The sequence below is a fragment of the Anomaloglossus baeobatrachus genome, chromosome 1, assembly GCF_048569485.1.
Source record: "Anomaloglossus baeobatrachus isolate aAnoBae1 chromosome 1, aAnoBae1.hap1, whole genome shotgun sequence".
In the NCBI taxonomy this organism is placed as follows: Eukaryota; Metazoa; Chordata; class Amphibia; order Anura; family Aromobatidae; genus Anomaloglossus; species Anomaloglossus baeobatrachus.
In genome coordinates, this window is record NC_134353.1 from 522,288,414 (window position 1) to 522,308,129 (window position 19,716).

The 19,716-nt window shown below is 40.3% G+C and overlaps 1 protein-coding gene across 1 annotated transcript in view; it reads right to left on the reverse strand.

The window, feature by feature from the left end:
* SVEP1 (sushi, von Willebrand factor type A, EGF and pentraxin domain containing 1) overlaps positions 1-19,716 on the reverse strand; it is a 570,842-nt gene that overhangs the window by 90,334 nt on the left and 460,792 nt on the right. Inside the window, exons 41-42 of the mRNA XM_075316174.1 lie at positions 19,192-19,255; positions 16,062-16,235 (exon numbers count right to left, since the gene is read on the reverse strand). Coding sequence (XP_075172289.1) covers positions 16,062-16,235; positions 19,192-19,255 — 238 coding nt within the window. The remainder of the gene's footprint in view (positions 1-16,061; positions 16,236-19,191; positions 19,256-19,716) is intronic.

Genomic DNA, 19,716 nt, shown 5'->3' on the forward strand with positions numbered 1-19,716 from the left:
CTCTGCTCACTGGTATATAGGTGCTCAGAGGTAATAATAGATAAAATTAGTGAGTAACCTCGGCACTCTATATCTCCCATCCCAGACTAAGTCAGTAAGTCACAACGGATAGTAATGCAAAATCACTCTTTATTGGTCCGTATTAAGAAATTTTTTTTTTCATAAGCATATATGTTTTTGTCCAAAACAAGTTACAAATGACGTTTCGGCCTGAGCCTTCGTCAGATTGGACTTATCTGCATGTAATCATGAAAAATGACAATAATCAGTATCACATAAGAGTGAGAGAACAATAACATAAACTCGAACAATGTAGAGGTACAATTGGGATGCAGCAAAAAAATTGCAACACAGCAAGAAATGAAACACATGATACAAATGTCATAATACAGTACAAGGACAATATAGTAATGACAAATATGGGGTCAGAGTAGACTTAGACAGCTCTGGTACGAAAGAGATGTCAATCATAAAGTAACATGTGCAGTAGGTGTAGAGCTACACTATGCATGGCAGAGCTAATGGGTAGACCGACCATAGAAAAAGTAGAGAAAAAGTGGAGAAAAAGTGGAGAATAAGTGGAACATAAGAGGAGAAAAAGTGGAGAAAAAGTGGAGAAAAAAGTGGAGAAAAAGTGGAGAAGAAGTGGAGAAAAAGTGGAGAAAAAGTGGAGATTAAGAGGAGAAAAAGTGGAGAAAAAAGTGGAGAAAAAGTGGAGAAAAAGTGGAGCATAAGTGGAGAAAAAGTGGAGAAAAAGTGGAGAAAAAGTGGAGCATAAGAGGAGAAAAAGTGGAGAAAAAAGTGGAGAAAAAGTGGAGAAAAAGTGGAGCATAAGAGGAGAAAAAGTGGAGAAAAAGTGGAGAAAAAGTGGAGCATAAGAGGAGAAAAAGTGGAGAAAAAGTGGAGAAAAAGTGGAGCATAAGAGGAGAAAAAGTGGAGATTAAGAGGAGAAAAAGTGGAGAAAAAGTGGAGCATAAGAGGAGAAAAAGTGGAGAAAAAGTGGAGAAAAAGTGGAGAAAAAGTGGAGAAAAAGTGGAGCATAAGAGGAGAAAAAGTGGAGATTAAGAGGAGAAAAAGTGGAGAAAAAGTGGAGAAAAAGTGGAGAAAAAGTGGAGAAAAAGTGGAGCATAAGAGGAGAAAAAGTGGAGAAAAAAGTGGAGAAAAAGTGGAGAAAAAGTGGAGAAAAAGTGGAGATTAAGAGGAGAAAAAGTGGAGCATAAGAGGAGAAAAAGTGGAGAAAAAAGTGGAGAAAAAGTGGAGAAAAAGTGGAGAAAAAGTGGAGCATAAGAGGAGAAAAAGTGGAGAAAAAAGTGGAGAAAAAGTGGAGAAAAAGTGGAGAAAAAGTGGAGCATAAGAGGAGAAAAAGTGGAGAAAAAGTGGAGAAAAAGTGGAGCATAAGAGGAGAAAAAGTGGAGAAAAAGTGGAGAAAAAGTGGAGCATAAGAGGAGAAAAAGTGGAGATTAAGAGGAGAAAAAGTGGAGAAAAAGTGGAGCATAAGAGGAGAAAAAGTGGAGAAAAAGTGGAGAAAAAGTGGAGAAAAAGTGGAGCATAAGAGGAGAAAAAGTGGAGATTAAGAGGAGAAAAAGTGGAGAAAAAGTGGAGAAAAAGTGGAGAAAAAGTGGAGAAAAAGTGGAGCATAAGAGGAGAAAAAGTGGAGAAAAAAGTGGAGAAAAAGTGGAGAAAAAGTGGAGAAAAAGTGGAGATTAAGAGGAGAAAAAGTGGAGCATAAGAGGAGAAAAAGTGGAGAAAAAAGTGGAGAAAAAGTGGAGAAAGTGGAGAAAAAAATGGAGAAAAAGTGGAGAAAAAGTGGAGAAAAAGTGGAGAATAAGAGGAGAAAAAGTGGAGAAAAAGTGGAGAAAAAGTGGAGAAAAAGTGGAGAATAAGAGGAGAAAAAGTGGAGAATAAGTGGAGAAAAAAATGGAGAAAAAGTGGAGAAAAAGTGGAGAAAAAGTGGAGCATAAGAGGAGAAAAAGTGGAGAAAAAGTGGAGAAAAAGTGGAGAAAAAGTGGAGCATAAGAGGAGAAAAAGTGGAGAAAAAAGTGGAGAAAAAGTGGAGAAAAAGTGGAGCATAAGAGGAGAAAAAGTGGAGAAAAAGTGGAGAAAAAGTGGAGCATAAGAGGAGAAAAAGTGGAGAAAAAGTGGAGAAAAAGTGGAGAAAAAGTGGAGAAAAAGTGGAGCATAAGAGGAGAAAAAGTGGAGAAAAAGTGGAGAAAAAAGTGGAGAAAAAGTGGAGAAAAAGTGGAGAAAAAGTGGAGAAAAAGTGGAGAAAAAGTGGAGATTAAGAGGAGAAAAAGTGGAGAAAAAGTGGAGAAAAAGTGGAGCATAAGAGGAGAAAAAGTGGAGAAAAAAGTGGAGAAAACGTGGAGAAAATGTGGAGAAAAAGTGGAGAAAAAGTGGAGAAAAAGTGGAGCATAAGAGGAGAAAAAGTGGAGAAAAAGTGGAGAAAAAAGTGGAGAAAAAGTGGAGAAAAAGTGGAGAAAAAGTGGAGAAAAAGTGGAGAAAAAGTGGAGATTAAGAGGAGAAAAAGTGGAGAAAAAGTGGAGAAAAAGTGGAGCATAAGAGGAGAAAAAGTGGAGAAAAAAGTGGAGAAAACGTGGAGAAAACGTGGAGAAAAAGTGGAGAAAAAGTGGAGAAAAAGTGGAGAAAAAGTGGAGCATAAGAGGAGAAAAAGTGGAGAAAAAAGTGGAGAAAACGTGGAGAAAAAGTGGAGAAAAAGTGGAGCATAAGAGGAGAAAAAGTGGAGATTAAGAGGAGAAAAAGTGGAGAAAAAGTGGAGAAAAAGTGGAGAAAAAGTGGAGAAAAAGTGGAGCATAAGAGGAGAAAAAGTGGAGAAAAAAGTGGAGAAAAAGTGGAGAAAAAGTGGAGAAAAAGTGGAGATTAAGAGGAGAAAAAGTGGAGCATAAGAGGAGAAAAAGTGGAGAAAAAAGTGGAGAAAAAGTGGAGAAAGTGGAGAAAAAATGGAGAAAAAAGTGGAGAAAAAGTGGAGAAAAAGTGGAGAATAAGAGGAGAAAAAGTGGAGAAAAAGTGGAGAAAAAGTGGAGCATAAGAGGAGAAAAAGTGGAGATTAAGAGGAGAAAAAGTGGAGAAAAAGTGGAGCATAAGAGGAGAAAAAGTGGAGAAAAAGTGGAGAAAAAGTGGAGAAAAAGTGGAGCATAAGAGGAGAAAAAGTGGAGATTAAGAGGAGAAAAAGTGGAGAAAAAGTGGAGAAAAAGTGGTGAAAAAGTGGAGCATAAGAGGAGAAAAAGTGGAGAAAAAAGTGGAGAAAAAGTGGAGAAAAAGTGGAGAAAAAGTGGAGATTAAGAGGAGAAAAAGTGGAGCATAAGAGGAGAAAAAGTGGAGAAAAAAGTGGAGAAAAAGTGGAGAAAGTGGAGAAAAAAATGGAGAAAAAGTGGAGAAAAAGTGGAGAAAAAGTGGAGAATAAGAGGAGAAAAAGTGGAGAAAAAGTGGAGAAAAAGTGGAGAATAAGAGGAGAAAAAGTGGAGAATAAGTGGAGAAAAAAATGGAGAAAAAGTGGAGAAAAAGTGGAGAAAAAGTGGAGCATAAGAGGAGAAAAAGTGGAGAAAAAGTGGAGAAAAAGTGGAGAAAAAGTGGAGCATAAGAGGAGAAAAAGTGGAGAAAAAAGTGGAGAAAAAGTGGAGAAAAAGTGGAGCATAAGAGGAGAAAAAGTGGAGAAAAAGTGGAGAAAAAGTGGAGCATAAGAGGAGAAAAAGTGGAGAAAAAGTGGAGAAAAAGTGGAGAAAAAGTGGAGCATAAGAGGAGAAAAAGTGGAGAAAAAGTGGAGAAAAAAGTGGAGAAAAAGTGGAGAAAAAGTGGAGAAAAAGTGGAGAAAAAGTGGAGCATAAGAGGAGAAAAAGTGGAGAAAAAAGTGGAGAAAACGTGGAGAAAACGTGGAGAAAAAGTGGAGAAAAAGTGGAGAAAAAGTGGAGAAAAAGTGGAGCATAAGAGGAGAAAAAGTGGAGAAAAAAGTGGAGAAAACGTGGAGAAAACGTGGAGAAAAAGTGGAGAAAAAGTGGAGAAAAAGTGGAGCATAAGAGGAGAAAAAGTGGAGAAAAAGTGGAGAAAAAAGTGGAGAAAAAGTGGAGAAAAAGTGGAGAAAAAGTGGAGAAAAAGTGGAGAAAAAGTGGAGATTAAGAGGAGAAAAAGTGGAGAAAAAGTGGAGAAAAAGTGGAGCATAAGAGGAGAAAAAGTGGAGAAAAAAGTGGAGAAAACGTGGAGAAAACGTGGAGAAAAAGTGGAGAAAAAGTGGAGAAAAAGTGGAGCATAAGAGGAGAAAAAGTGGAGAAAAAAGTGGAGAAAACGTGGAGAAAAAGTGGAGAAAAAGTGGAGAAAAAGTGGAGCATAAGAGGAGAAAAAGTGGAGATTAAGAGGAGAAAAAGTGGAGAAAAAGTGGAGAAAAAGTGGAGAAGAAGTGGAGAAAAAGTGGAGCATAAGAGGAGAAAAAGTGGAGAAAAAAGTGGAAAAAAGTGGAGAAAAAGTGGAGAAAAAGTGGAGATTAAGAGGAGAAAAAGTGGAGCATAAGAGGAGAAAAAGTGGAGAAAAAAGTGGAGAAAAAGTGGAGAAAGTGGAGAAAAAAATGGAGAAAAAGTGGAGAAAAAGTGGAGAAAAAGTGGAGAATAAGAGGAGAAAAAGTGGAGAAAAAGTGGAGAAAAAGTGGAGAATAAGAGGAGAAAAAGTGGAGAATAAGTGGAGAAAAAAATGGAGAAAAAGTGGAGAAAAAGTGGAGAAAAAGTGGAGCATAAGAGGAGAAAAAGTGGAGAAAAAGTGGAGCATAAGAGGAGAAAAAGTGGAGAAAAAAGTGGAGAAAAAGTGGAGAAAAAGTGGAGCATAAGAGGAGAAAAAGTGGAGAAAAAGTGGAGAAAAAGTGGAGCATAAGAGGAGAAAAAGTGGAGAAAAAGTGGAGAAAAAGTGGAGAAAAAGTGGAGAAAAAGTGGAGAAAAAGTGGAGAAAAAGTGGAGAAAAAAGTGGAGAAAAAGTGGAGAAAAAGTGGAGAAAAAGTGGAGAAAAAGTGAAGAAAAAGTGGAGATTAAGAGGAGAAAAAGTGGAGAAAAAGTGGAGCATAAGAGGAGAAAAAGTGGAGAAAAAGTGGAGAAAAAAGTGGAGAAAAAGTGGAGAAGAAGTGGAGAAAAAGTGGAGAAAAAGTGGAGATTAAGAGGAGAAAAAGTGGAGAAAAAAGTGGAGAAAAAGTGGAGAAAAAGTGGAGCATAAGTGGAGAAAAAGTGGAGAAAAAGTGGAGAAAAAGTGGAGCATAAGAGGAGAAAAAGTGGAGAAAAAAGTGGAGAAAAAGTGGAGAAAAAGTGGAGCATAAGAGGAGAAAAAGTGGAGAAAAAGTGGAGAAAAAGTGGAGCATAAGAGGAGAAAAAGTGGAGAAAAAGTGGAGAAAAAGTGGAGCATAAGAGGAGAAAAAGTGGAGATTAAGAGGAGAAAAAGTGGAGAAAAAGTGGAGCATAAGAGGAGAAAAAGTGGAGAAAAAGTGGAGAAAAAGTGGAGAAAAAGTGGAGAAAAAGTGGAGCATAAGAGGAGAAAAAGTGGAGATTAAGAGGAGAAAAAGTGGAGAAAAAGTGGAGAAAAAGTGGAGAAAAAGTGGAGAAAAAGTGGAGCATAAGAGGAGAAAAAGTGGAGAAAAAAGTGGAGAAAAAGTGGAGCATAAGAGGAGAAAAAGTGGAGAAAAAGTGGAGAAAAAGTGGAGAAAAAGTGGAGCATAAGAGGAGAAAAAGTGGAGAAAAAGTGGAGAAAAAAGTGGAGAAAAAGTGGAGAAAAAGTGGAGAAAAAGTGGAGAAAAAGTGGAGCATAAGAGGAGAAAAAGTGGAGAAAAAAGTGGAGAAAACGTGGAGAAAACGTGGAGAAAAAGTGGAGAAAAAGTGGAGAAAAAGTGGAGAAAAAGTGGAGCATAAGAGGAGAAAAAGTGGAGAAAAAAGTGGAGAAAACGTGGAGAAAACGTGGAGAAAAAGTGGAGAAAAAGTGGAGAAAAAGTGGAGCATAAGAGGAGAAAAAGTGGAGAAAAAGTGGAGAAAAAAGTGGAGAAAAAGTGGAGAAAAAGTGGAGAAAAAGTGGAGAAAAAGTGGAGAAAAAGTGGAGATTAAGAGGAGAAAAAGTGGAGAAAAAGTGGAGAAAAAGTGGAGCATAAGAGGAGAAAAAGTGGAGAAAAAAGTGGAGAAAACGTGGAGAAAACGTGGAGAAAAAGTGGAGAAAAAGTGGAGAAAAAGTGGAGCATAAGAGGAGAAAAAGTGGAGAAAAAAGTGGAGAAAACGTGGAGAAAAGTGGAGAAAAAGTGGAGAAAAAGTGGAGCATAAGAGGAGAAAAAGTGGAGAAAAAAGTGGAGAAAAAGTGGAGAAAAAGTGGAGAAAAAGTGGAGATTAAGAGGAGAAAAAGTGGAGCATAAGAGGAGAAAAAGTGGAGAAAAAAGTGGAGAAAAAGTGGAGAAAGTGGAGAAAAAAATGGAGAAAAAGTGGAGAAAAAGTGGAGAAAAAGTGGAGAATAAGAGGAGAAAAAGTGGAGAAAAAGTGGAGAAAAAGTGGAGAATAAGAGGAGAAAAAGTGGAGAATAAGTGGAGAAAAAAATGGAGAAAAAGTGGAGAAAAAGTGGAGAAAAAGTGGAGCATAAGAGGAGAAAAAGTGGAGAAAAAGTGGAGCATAAGAGGAGAAAAAGTGGAGAAAAAAGTGGAGAAAAAGTGGAGAAAAAGTGGAGCATAAGAGGAGAAAAAGTGGAGAAAAAGTGGAGAAAAAGTGGAGCATAAGAGGAGAAAAAGTGGAGAAAAAGTGGAGAAAAAGTGGAGAAAAAGTGGAGAAAAAGTGGAGAAAAAGTGGAGAAAAAGTGGAGAAAAAGTGGAGAAAAAGTGGAGAAAAAGTGGAGAAAAAGTGGAGAAAAAGTGAAGAAAAAGTGGAGATTAAGAGGAGAAAAAGTGGAGAAAAAGTGGAGCATAAGAGGAGAAAAAGTGGAGAAAAAGTGGAGAAAAAAGTGGAGAAAAAGTGGAGAAGAAGTGGAGAAAAAGTGGAGAAAAAGTGGAGATTAAGAGGAGAAAAAGTGGAGAAAAAAGTGGAGAAAAAGTGGAGAAAAAGTGGAGCATAAGTGAGAGAAAAAGTGGAGAAAAAGTGGAGAAAAAGTGGAGCATAAGAGGAGAAAAAGTGGAGAAAAAAGTGGAGAAAAAGTGGAGAAAAAGTGGAGCATAAGAGGAGAAAAAGTGGAGAAAAAGTGGAGAAAAAGTGGAGCATAAGAGGAGAAAAAGTGGAGAAAAAGTGGAGAAAAAGTGGAGCATAAGAGGAGAAAAAGTGGAGATTAAGAGGAGAAAAAGTGGAGAAAAAGTGGAGCATAAGAGGAGAAAAAGTGGAGAAAAAGTGGAGAAAAAGTGGAGAAAAAGTGGAGAAAAAGTGGAGCATAAGAGGAGAAAAAGTGGAGATTAAGAGGAGAAAAAGTGGAGAAAAAGTGGAGAAAAAGTGGAGAAAAAGTGGAGAAAAAGTGGAGCATAAGAGGAGAAAAAGTGGAGAAAAAAGTGGAGAAAAAGTGGAGAAAAAGTGGAGAAAAAGTGGAGATTAAGAGGAGAAAAAGTGGAGCATAAGAGGAGAAAAAGTGGAGAAAAAAGTGGAGAAAAAGTGGAGAAAAAGTGGAGAAAAAGTGGAGCATAAGAGGAGAAAAAGTGGAGAAAAAAGTGGAGAAAAAGTGGAGAAAAAGTGGAGAAAAAGTGGAGCATAAGAGGAGAAAAAGTGGAGAAAAAGTGGAGAAAAAGTGGAGCATAAGAGGAGAAAAAGTGGAGAAAAAGTGGAGAAAAAGTGGAGCATAAGAGGAGAAAAAGTGGAGATTAAGAGGAGAAAAAGTGGAGAAAAAGTGGAGCATAAGAGGAGAAAAAGTGGAGAAAAAGTGGAGAAAAAGTGGAGAAAAAGTGGAGCATAAGAGGAGAAAAAGTGGAGATTAAGAGGAGAAAAAGTGGAGAAAAAGTGGAGAAAAAGTGGAGAAAAAGTGGAGAAAAAGTGGAGCATAAGAGGAGAAAAAGTGGAGAAAAAAGTGGAGAAAAAGTGGAGAAAAAGTGGAGAAAAAGTGGAGATTAAGAGGAGAAAAAGTGGAGCATAAGAGGAGAAAAAGTGGAGAAAAAAGTGGAGAAAAAGTGGAGAAAGTGGAGAAAAAAATGGAGAAAAAGTGGAGAAAAAGTGGAGAAAAAGTGGAGAATAAGAGGAGAAAAAGTGGAGAAAAAGTGGAGAAAAAGTTGAGAAAAAGTGGAGAATAAGAGGAGAAAAAGTGGAGAATAAGTGGAGAAAAAAATGGAGAAAAAGTGGAGAAAAAGTGGAGAAAAAGTGGAGCATAAGAGGAGAAAAAGTGGAGAAAAAGTGGAGAAAAAGTGGAGAAAAAGTGGAGCATAAGAGGAGAAAAAGTGGAGAAAAAAGTGGAGAAAAAGTGGAGAAAAAGTGGAGCATAAGAGGAGAAAAAGTGGAGAAAAAGTGGAGAAAAAGTGGAGCATAAGAGGAGAAAAAGTGGAGAAAAAGTGGAGAAAAAGTGGAGAAAAAGTGGAGAAAAAGTGGAGCATAAGAGGAGAAAAAGTGGAGAAAAAGTGGAGAAAAAAGTGGAGAAAAAGTGGAGAAAAAGTGGAGAAAAAGTGGAGAAAAAGTGGAGAAAAAGTGGAGATTAAGAGGAGAAAAAGTGGAGAAAAAGTGGAGAAAAAGTGGAGCATAAGAGGAGAAAAAGTGGAGAAAAAAGTGGAGAAAACGTGGAGAAAACGTGGAGAAAAAGTGGAGAAAAAGTGGAGAAAAAGTGGAGCATAAGAGGAGAAAAAGTGGAGAAAAAGTGGAGAAAAAAGTGGAGAAAAAGTGGAGAAAAAGTGGAGAAAAAGTGGAGAAAAAGTGGAGAAAAAGTGGAGATTAAGAGGAGAAAAAGTGGAGAAAAAGTGGAGAAAAAGTGGAGCATAAGAGGAGAAAAAGTGGAGAAAAAAGTGGAGAAAACGTGGAGAAAACGTGGAGAAAAAGTGGAGAAAAAGTGGAGAAAAAGTGGAGAAAAAGTGGAGCATAAGAGGAGAAAAAGTGGAGAAAAAAGTGGAGAAAACGTGGAGAAAAAGTGGAGAAAAAGTGGAGCATAAGAGGAGAAAAAGTGGAGATTAAGAGGAGAAAAAGTGGAGAAAAAGTGGAGAAAAAGTGGAGAAAAAGTGGAGAAAAAATGGAGCATAAGAGGAGAAAAAGTGGAGAAAAAAGTGGAGAAAAAGTGGAGAAAAAGTGGAGAAAAAGTGGAGATTAAGAGGAGAAAAAGTGGAGCATAAGAGGAGAAAAAGTGGAGAAAAAAGTGGAGAAAAAGTGGAGAAAGTGGAGAAAAAAATGGAGAAAAAGTGGAGAAAAAGTGGAGAAAAAGTGGAGAATAAGAGGAGAAAAAGTGGAGAAAAAGTGGAGAAAAAGTGGAGCATAAGAGGAGAAAAAGTGGAGATTAAGAGGAGAAAAAGTGGAGAAAAAGTGGAGCATAAGAGGAGAAAAAGTGGAGAAAAAGTGGAGAAAAAGTGGAGAAAAAGTGGAGCATAAGAGGAGAAAAGTGGAGATTAAGAGGAGAAAAAGTGGAGAAAAAGTGTAGAAAAAGTGGTGAAAAAGTGGAGCATAAGAGGAGAAAAAGTGGAGAAAAAAGTGGAGAAAAAGTGGAGAAAAAGTGGAGAAAAAGTGGAGATTAAGAGGAGAAAAAGTGGAGCATAAGAGGAGAAAAAGTGGAGAAAAAAGTGGAGAAAAAGTGGAGAAAGTGGAGAAAAAAATGGAGAAAAAGTGGAGAAAAAGTGGAGAAAAAGTGGAGAATAAGAGGAGAAAAAGTGGAGAAAAAGTGGAGAAAAAGTGGAGAATAAGAGGAGAAAAAGTGGAGAATAAGTGGAGAAAAAAATGGAGAAAAAGTGGAGAAAAAGTGGAGAAAAAGTGGAGCATAAGAGGAGAAAAAGTGGAGAAAAAGTGGAGAAAAAGTGGAGAAAAAGTGGAGCATAAGAGGAGAAAAAGTGGAGAAAAAGTGGAGAAAAAGTGGAGAAAAAGTGGAGCATAAGAGGAGAAAAAGTGGAGAAAAAGTGGAGAAAAAGTGGAGCATAAGAGGAGAAAAAGTGGAGAAAAAGTGGAGAAAAAGTGGAGAAAAAGTGGAGCATAAGAGGAGAAAAAGTGGAGAAAAAGTGGAGAAAAAAGTGGAGAAAAAGTGGAGAAAAAGTGGAGAAAAAGTGGAGAAAAAGTGGAGCATAAGAGGAGAAAAAGTGGAGAAAAAAGTGGAGAAAACGTGGAGAAAACGTGGAGAAAAAGTGGAGAAAAAGTGGAGAAAAAGTGGAGAAAAAGTGGAGCATAAGAGGAGAAAAAGTGGAGAAAAAAGTGGAGAAAACGTGGAGAAAACGTGGAGAAAAAGTGGAGAAAAAGTGGAGAAAAAGTGGAGCATAAGAGGAGAAAAAGTGGAGAAAAAGTGGAGAAAAAAGTGGAGAAAAAGTGGAGAAAAAGTGGAGAAAAAGTGGAGAAAAAGTGGAGAAAAAGTGGAGATTAAGAGGAGAAAAAGTGGAGAAAAAGTGGAGAAAAAGTGGAGCATAAGAGGAGAAAAAGTGGAGAAAAAAGTGGAGAAAACGTGGAGAAAACGTGGAGAAAAAGTGGAGAAAAAGTGGAGAAAAAGTGGAGCATAAGAGGAGAAAAAGTGGAGAAAAAAGTGGAGAAAACGTGGAGAAAAAGTGGAGAAAAAGTGGAGAAAAAGTGGAGCATAAGAGGAGAAAAAGTGGAGATTAAGAGGAGAAAAAGTGGAGAAAAAGTGGAGAAAAAGTGGAGAAGAAGTGGAGAAAAAGTGGAGCATAAGAGGAGAAAAAGTGGAGAAAAAAGTGGAGAAAAAGTGGAGAAAAAGTGGAGAAAAAGTGGAGATTAAGAGGAGAAAAAGTGGAGCATAAGAGGAGAAAAAGTGGAGAAAAAAGTGGAGAAAAAGTGGAGAAAGTGGAGAAAAAAATGGAGAAAAAGTGGAGAAAAAGTGGAGAAAAAGTGGAGAATAAGAGGAGAAAAAGTGGAGAAAAAGTGGAGAAAAAGTGGAGAATAAGAGGAGAAAAAGTGGAGAATAAGTGGAGAAAAAAATGGAGAAAAAGTGGAGAAAAAGTGGAGAAAAAGTGGAGCATAAGAGGAGAAAAAGTGGAGAAAAAGTGGAGCATAAGAGGAGAAAAAGTGGAGAAAAAAGTGGAGAAAAAGTGGAGAAAAAGTGGAGCATAAGAGGAGAAAAAGTGGAGAAAAAGTGGAGAAAAAGTGGAGCATAAGAGGAGAAAAAGTGGAGAAAAAGTGGAGAAAAAGTGGAGAAAAAGTGGAGAAAAAGTGGAGAAAAAGTGGAGAAAAAGTGGAGAAAAAAGTGGAGAAAAAGTGGAGAAAAAGTGGAGAAAAAGTGGAGAAAAAGTGAAGAAAAAGTGGAGATTAAGAGGAGAAAAAGTGGAGAAAAAGTGGAGCATAAGAGGAGAAAAAGTGGAGAAAAAAGTGGAGAAAACGTGGAGAAAAAGTGGAGAAAAAGTGGAGAAAAAGTGGAGAAGAAGTGGAGAAAAAGTGGAGCATAAGAGGAGAAAAAGTGGAGAAAAAAGTGGAGAAAACGTGGAGAAAAAGTGGAGAAAAAGTGGAGAAAAAGTGGAGCATAAGAGGAGAAAAAGTGGAGCATAAGAGGAGAAAAAGTGGAGATTAAGAGGAGAAAAAGTGGAGAAAAAGTGGAGAAAAAGTGGAGAAAAAGTGGAGAAAAAGTGGAGCATAAGAGGAGAAAAAGTGGAGAAAAAAGTGGAGAAAAAGTGGAGAAAAAGTGGAGATTAAGAGGAGAAAAAGTGGAGCATAAGAGGAGAAAAAGTGGAGAAAAAAGTGGAGAAAAAGTGGAGAAAGTGGAGAAAAAAATGGAGAAAAAGTGGAGAAAAAGTGGAGAAAAAGTGGAGAATAAGAGGAGAAAAAGTGGAGAAAAAGTGGAGAAAAAGTGGAGAATAAGAGGAGAAAAAGTGGAGAATAAGTGGAGAAAAAAATGGAGAAAAAGTGGAGAAAAAGTGGAGAGAAAGTGGAGAAAAAAATGGAGAAAAAGTGGAACACCCTTTGGTACCTTTCATGTGGCACTAAGGGGTGCTTAGCTTTGTATTTAGCCAAAAAAATGAAAAAAAAATGACATAGGGTTCCCCCTAGTTTTGTAGCCAGCTAGGGTAAAGCAGACGGCTGCAGCCTGCAGACCACAGCTGGCAACCTCACCTTGGCTGGTAATCCAAAACTGAGGGCACCCCACGCTGTTATTTTAAATTAAATAAATAATTAAAAAAAAAACACGTAGGGGTCCCCCAAAATTGGATCACCAGCCAAGGTAAAGCAGACAGCTGGGGCCTGATATTCTCAGACTAGGGAGGTCCATGGTTATTGGAATCTCCCCAGCCTAAAAATAGCAGGCCGCAGCCGCCCCAGAAGTGGCGCATCCATTAGATGCGCCAATCCTGGTGCTTCGCCCCAGCTCATCCCGCGCCCTGGTGCGGTGGCAAACGGGGTAATATTTGGGGTTAATACCAGATGTGTAATGTCACCTGGCATCAAGCCCTGGGGTTGGTGAGGTCAGGCGTCTATCAGATACCCGACATCACCAACCCAGTCAGTAATAAAAAAAAAATACACGACAAACACATTTTTATTTGAAAAAACACTCCCCAAAACATTCCCTCTTTAACCAATTTATTAGATTGAAAAACAAATCCAGGTCTGGTGTAATCCAAGGGGTTGCCATGACGATGCACACTGTCCCAGTCAATGAAGAGCAGGATGTTCCCCATTGGCTGGGAGAGCAGTGCAGTGACCTGAGCTAACATCAATGGGTCAGCCCAGGTCACTGCAGGGGGGTGACAAGTGCTGCTGTCAGTGAGGTACATTACCTGCGCTGATCTCCAGCACACTGACAGCCCCTGTCACTGAGGTCAATGACCGGCGCCTTCACATCAAGTATCGCGAGAGGTCCGTGACGTCACCGCCAGTGTCAGTCTCGGGTCGGAAGCGATAGGTGATGTGACAAGCGGCGGCCATGGAGGACAGTGACAGCGCTGAGGTCGGGATGGCGGGACTTCATCACCGCAGGTAAGCCGAGCGAGCGAGCGAGCGGGCGGGCGGGCGGGCGGGCGGGGGGGGGGGTCGGGGGGTGGGGTGGATGTGTGTGTGTGTGTGTGTTTGTGTATGTGTATGTATGTGTACATGCCGCGGGCAGGAGGGGGTGGAGCGAGCTGAGCGGGAAAGTGTGGGCTTCCTGCACGTAACTAAGATAAACATCGGGTTACTAACCAAAGCGCTTTGCTTGGATACCCGATGTTTATCTTGGTTACCAGCTTGTGGCAGGCTGCCAGCGATGGCTCCTGCTCACTGTAGCTGTAAAAAGCCCTGCTTTTTGCTGCTAGAACCGTTCTCGAACGTATCTAGAACTATCGAGCTTTTAGCAAAAAGCTCGAGTTCTAGTTCGATCTCGAACAGCCCAAAAATCACTCGAGCCTAGAACTGGAGAACCACGAACCACGAACCGCGCTCAACTCTAGTCGCCACCGGAGTCCTCTCCAGCGACTTCCACTTCAATCACCAGGTGACGCCGTGTTTCTGCCATGGATAATGCTGGTGATGGGAGGGGAGTTGATGCCAGTGGCGCTGGAAGGCGCAGGCTCCGCTCATCCACTGGGTTGGGATCTACAGTACCACTGACTGACTGTAGGTGGCGTGTGTCTTCCAGCTGAAATTATCATCGTTTAGTGACAATCAATGGGAAGACACCACACTCTTCTTATTTCCCCTCCTGTTTGCTGGCCACTGCCAGAGATAGTTCTGTATTCCTGGTTCCTGTCCCGCCCTGTTCTGTTTAGTGATTCTGGTGTTCTGACTTCTGCTTGTTTCCTAACTACCCTCCTTCCTGCTGTTTATGTACCTCGCTGCCTGTACCAGATTTGACCTCTGCTTTGTTTTCTGATTATGACATTGCCTGCCGATGCTGTCCATGTTTTGCATTTCCCAGGTTTGACCCTGCCTGACTACTACTCTCATCGGACTGCAGCCTTCCACAGGTAGTGATCACCTTGGGCCCTGAGTAATAACAAATCCCTGTATAGGGGTTAAAGGGTTTCAGAGTTCTAGGGGTCCTACTAGGTGAATGGCTTCCCTCTAGTCTGTCCATTACAGCCTGTCTGAGTCTGTGGATCCAGGCAGGCATTACAAATCTGCATAACAATCCAGTACTATGTGATCCTTGCTGAGATGCGCTCATAGAAGCTAGACATCCAATACAAGTATATTATAATTGGGGGAGGAAGGTTGAACTAGATGGACCTAGGTCTTCAACCTATGTAACTTTGTAATTACAAAAGGCATTGTTTAGAAAAACTACGATATATGGCAATGTGGTGAAAACGTAGTGGAAAGCCCCTTTCACCACTCCCCTAATCATAATAATGCTATCCCAAACCACTTTTAGCACTAAAAGTTATGTCCAATCTTCCTGACACTAGCACTGTGCCTCTTAATACCACCCCCCTAATCATAATGATCATATTCCAAACCACTTTTAGCACTAAAAGCTTGCAAACAACCACTCTTCCTGGATGAGATGCTGAAAGTGGAGGGGCAGTCTCTCGTCTCTTCTGCAGACCTTCCAATCTTTGTTGGTTGTAGGTCCTTTTGTCATGTGACTATGATGACACAGAGGTCCTTTTCCTCTGGTAGCATTGCCAATTGTACTGTTAATGTAAAATTTGCATTGTCAGCCCAGTTCCTGCTTTGTGAATGCAGTCAGCTCTCTTACCGACCATCCCACAAACAATCTGCCTTGTCTACCAGATTACCAGTCCAGACTTGCCTGTAGGCTCCCATCTAAAGGTACCGTCACACATAACGAGATCGCTAGCGAGATCGCTGCTGAGTCACGATTTCTGTGATGCAGTAGCGATCCCGTTAGTGATCTCGTTATGTGTGACATCTACCAGTGATCAGGCCCCTGCTGTGAGATCGCTAGTCGTTGCAGAATGGTCCAGGCCATTTTCTTCAAAGGTGATGTCCTGCTGGGCAGGACACATCGCTGTGTTTGACACTGTGTGACAGGGTCACAGTGACTGCTGAGATCGTTATACAGGTCGCTACTGTGACCTGTATCGTTCCTGCATCGTTGGTAAGGTCTGACTGTGTGACATCTCACCAGCAACCTCCCAGCGACTTACCAGCGATCCCAATCAGGTCACATCGTTTTCGGGATCGCTGGTAAGTCGTTATGTGTGACTGGGCCTTTACACTTTTGTTCCCGCTCAATCCACACTCGACTCTACTGTCAAGGCTAATATACTTCAACCTTTATTTGAACTCTGTCTGTCTTATCTGCCAATTTATTTAATGACTACATATTAAAGGGAAGCTATCATCAGAAAATGACTAATTGTTTATATTAGTTTTTTTGTTTATATGTATTTTTTTTACATTTTGGCAATGTTTTTCCCTATATCTCAATCTGTATTAAAAATAAAATGAAAAATTTAGAAATCTTGTCATTTTCACACTGACTAAACTCACTAAAGCTTTTTTAGACTAACGTCCTGTTGTTTCAGCAAAAAACACATTTTTTTGTATTGAAGTATTTAATGAGCATGTGCAAACAGATGGGGATACAGGATTAGCAATCATATCCCCATTGATAGCAGCCAAGGCTTGTAAGTTTGTTTATTTACGGGCATGTTGTTCAATTCGACACTGAATAAGAAAAGATGTTTTAAAAATTGTTTCCATTTTTCCATCATTTGCATATCATTAATATGTCTATCGCTCTTGTTGTAGCCATAGTTTGCAAAATGTTACTTCTTGTTGTTTCAATTTCCATAATGAGTAGTTAATAGTTTTTAGTCATTAATGTCATGGCAGAATTGAAAATAAATGTGTAAAAATACCCATTAAATTGCTGCTGACAATAACATATTTTTTCACCCTTGATTGCCATATATTATACATGATTTTATGGTTTTACACTTGCAAAATTGACATATTATGAGAAATTCCCAAAAATCTTTAGAAAATAAATTCTTCAGAAGATTAACCTAAATATTACGAGGGTGACTATCTGGGTCAACTTTGTTTCTTTAAATAAAGATACACCTAGTTACTTACTCACACACGTAGGAGGAGATGGGCGCCATTGTTTATCCACATGACAGATCCTATGGCTCGGTCCATGAAGTTCAAATCCTTGGATACAGCTATAGTGAATTTCATCTTCAAAAAAATAGTTTGTGCCTTGGATGAGCCCATTCTCTATTGGTGCTGGAGCATTACAGGAAATCCCTAAAGAGAAAACATTTTTAAATAATTATTAAAATTGAAAAGCTAAACTATAAAGTTGGCCTAACTATATGTAGAACCAATTTTATCCTTGTCTTATCTCCCATTGCAACAATAACATAACATAAGAGAAGCCATTTAAGGAGCAGTAAAAGCCATTGTAGAGTAAAAAAATGTTCAGTTTTCCATATATCATTAGAAAATTTTGTTAAAGACAACGACCCATCAGAATTTTGCTAAATGCAGTAAAGGCAGTGCCAAACTGACACTAAAGAGTGCTTTATACGCTGCGACATCGCTAACGATATATCGTTGGGGTCACATCGTTAGTGACGCACATCTGATGCCGTTAGCGACATCGCAGCGTGGGACACCAAGGAGCGACGATCAACAAGCGCAAAAACGGGAAAAATCGTTGCTCGTTGACACATCGCTCCTTTTCAAAATATCGTTGCTGCAGCAGGTATGATGTTGTTTGTCGTTCCTGCGGCAGCACACATCGCTATGTGTGACACCGCAGAAACGACGAACATCTCCTTACCTGCGTCCACTGGCAATGAAGAAGGAAGGTGGGCGGCATGTTCTGGCCGCTCATCTCCGCCCCTCCTCTGCTATTGGACGGCTGCCGTGTGATGTCGCTGTGACGCCGCACAAACCGCTCCCTTAGAAAAGAGGCGGATCGCCGGCCAGAGCGACGTCGCAGGGAAGGTAAGACTGTGTGACGGGTGTTAGCGATGTTGTGCGCCACAGGCAGGGATTTGCCCATGACGCACAACCGACGGGTGCGGGTACGCTCGCTAGCGATCTCGCTAGCGAGATCACAGCGTGTAAAGTACTCTTTAGATGCTAAATCCAGGCATACCTGTTATAGAAAGATCCGATGCTTGGTTGATGAAATAACTTTAATGAAAGGTGCAGAAATGCACTGCACTTTCATGTGAGCAATGGGGGCGAGCCTTTGTGGGTCAGGTCCTTGCTGTAAAGCCCACTTTTAGTTTCATTTATGATGTACCCCCTTATCTTCATTTGAATATTGTGCCACATTGCCATTGCTGTTGTTGACGGCGTGTGCACATTGCCACAGTATCTCTGTTTTCATTAAAACGGTGCTGGAGTCCACACATTCGCATACTGCGATCTTTGGTGCTTTATTGAAGAAACTGCAGTGAAGATTATGAGCAGCAGGGTCGTGTGCGCAGAAGTAAATTAAAAATAAAAAATCTGCGCACACGCCGATGCCTCTCATTGTCTTCACCGAAAGCAGCTTCAATAAAATGGTGCTAGAGATCGCGGTATGCGCATGTGCAGACTCCAGAGGGATTTTTATGAAGAAAGAATTACTGTGGCAATGCACACTCTCTGCCAATAACAGTAATGGCATGATATTCAAATAAAGAAAAGGATACAAGCCAGGAGGATGGCAAAGGAGGAATAAACGCGAGGATCTGACTCACAAAAGCTTGCCCCTGTTGCACCCCTCAATCAACATGCAGTGCATTTCTGCATCTTTGATTAAAGATATTTCATCAACCAAGCATCTGATCTTTCTACAGCAGGTATGCCTGCAATCAGCATCTTAATGTCAGTATGGCACTGCCTTTACTGCATATAGCAAAATCCTGGTGGTTGGTCCTCTTTAAATAAATAGGAGCATGGAGTCTTAAAGGCAATGCTCCATGGGAGAACAATATGCAAATTATCTTTCTAATAGAATAAACAAAACTTTCTTACAAATACCATATAGGGAAGGTTGTTGCCCTTTAAGTCAAGGTCGGCCCTAGTAGAAATTCTGATCTAGATATTAAAAATATTCTTGCAGGCCAAATATTTTTTGGGAATTCTGTATGGTACAAGATAATTTGGGAATTCTTATGCTCTGTCATAGATCAGAGGAGTAACCTCTGATGTGCACCCAGATTATCCTTGGTAAGCCCCCTTCACACGTCCGTGAAAATCAACGCACCTGATTCTCGACTCCCGACATGGTCAAAGGTGCGTTTTCCCCCTCCGTGAACCGTGTTTATGGCAACTACATGTGTTCTCTGTGCGTTATCCGTGATAACACACGGAGAACGAGAACTTTCAACTCACCTGTCCCTGGCGTCGCTGTCCGTGGTGCTGAACTTCGGTCTCCAGCCCTTCCGACTCCCTGCTGCTGCTGCTTCTGGCCGCAGTGAAGTGAATATTAAATGAGCATAATGAGCGGCGGTCGGCAGCAAGTGACAGCAGCGGCAGAGACAGGAGGGCAGGAGAAGGTGAGTAAAGATTTGTTATTTTTTTCTCTGACACGTGAGTTTTCTCCGGCGCATGTCACACGGGAGCGCATCCACATTACATCCGTATGGTCCGTATGCGGGCCGTGTGACACCTGTGATGCCGGAGAAAATGTGGACATGTCTACATGTGGAACACACGAACACGCGTATGCTCCACATGTACACACGTTCCATGGCAAAACATGCACGTGTGCGCAGCCCCATTGATTTTAATGGGTCTTCGTGTGCCCGTGTCTCTGGTACGTGCAGGAACGGACCTAACACGTACCGGAGACACGTGCGTGTGAAGGGGGCCTAACAGTGCCATTTGGAGGAACCATTAAGGTGAAATATCATGGTTTAAAGAACACTGTAATATTCATATTACTTTGTGTTAAATTAATAAAAACATTTAAAAGAACGAACCCTGTAAAGGTTCTGCCAGGTTCATGACTCCTAATTAGCAATCTTTTCCTCTATGGTCCAGTTCACATAATGATGTAATAACCACATTTTTTGTTTGCAATATTACAACTCCCGGTCATATTGTGATTTTAACTAACATAACATGTGAGGTATAAATTAAGTTATTAGTTTGGTTTGAAAATTTAAGAACTGGTTGCAATATGGTCATGAGAATTGCATGTTTAGGCATTATTTTTCACATACTTTTTAAAAGCCGTTATTACAATGATCAAACTTACTTTTGCACTGGGGTTCCACTCCACTCCATGATTTGTTAGCCTCACAAACTCTTTCAGTTGAACCCTAAAAAAAAATACAAAATCAATAAACATAAAAATGCAGAAGAATAGAAAATGTAAAGGTATGTGTCTTTATTGGCCTGTAGCAGAAACCCATCGTTTACTCTTGGTTTAGTCCTCAAGTGCATGCAATGTGGGTTGTCCTGTAAGTGGCACTGTAGTCATGTGCCCGCTATAGAAGAAAGCCTTTTCTGATCTCCCAGAATCTGACCGGATCCTGTCCTTGGCATGTATTATACAACTTAGGCTGCTTTCACACACCCGGTTTTTGCAGTGCGGCTCAATCCGCCTCAAAAACCTATGCAACGGATGCGGCGAAAAAATTGATCTGTTGCATACGTTTTTCCATGCAGCCCGTCCGTTTATTGATGGATGCGGCTTGATACTGAGCATGCGGAGTGCAAAAAAACGCATCCGTCGGCCGGATGTGGTTTTTGCCGCAGGACGCCGCATCTGGCGTCCATA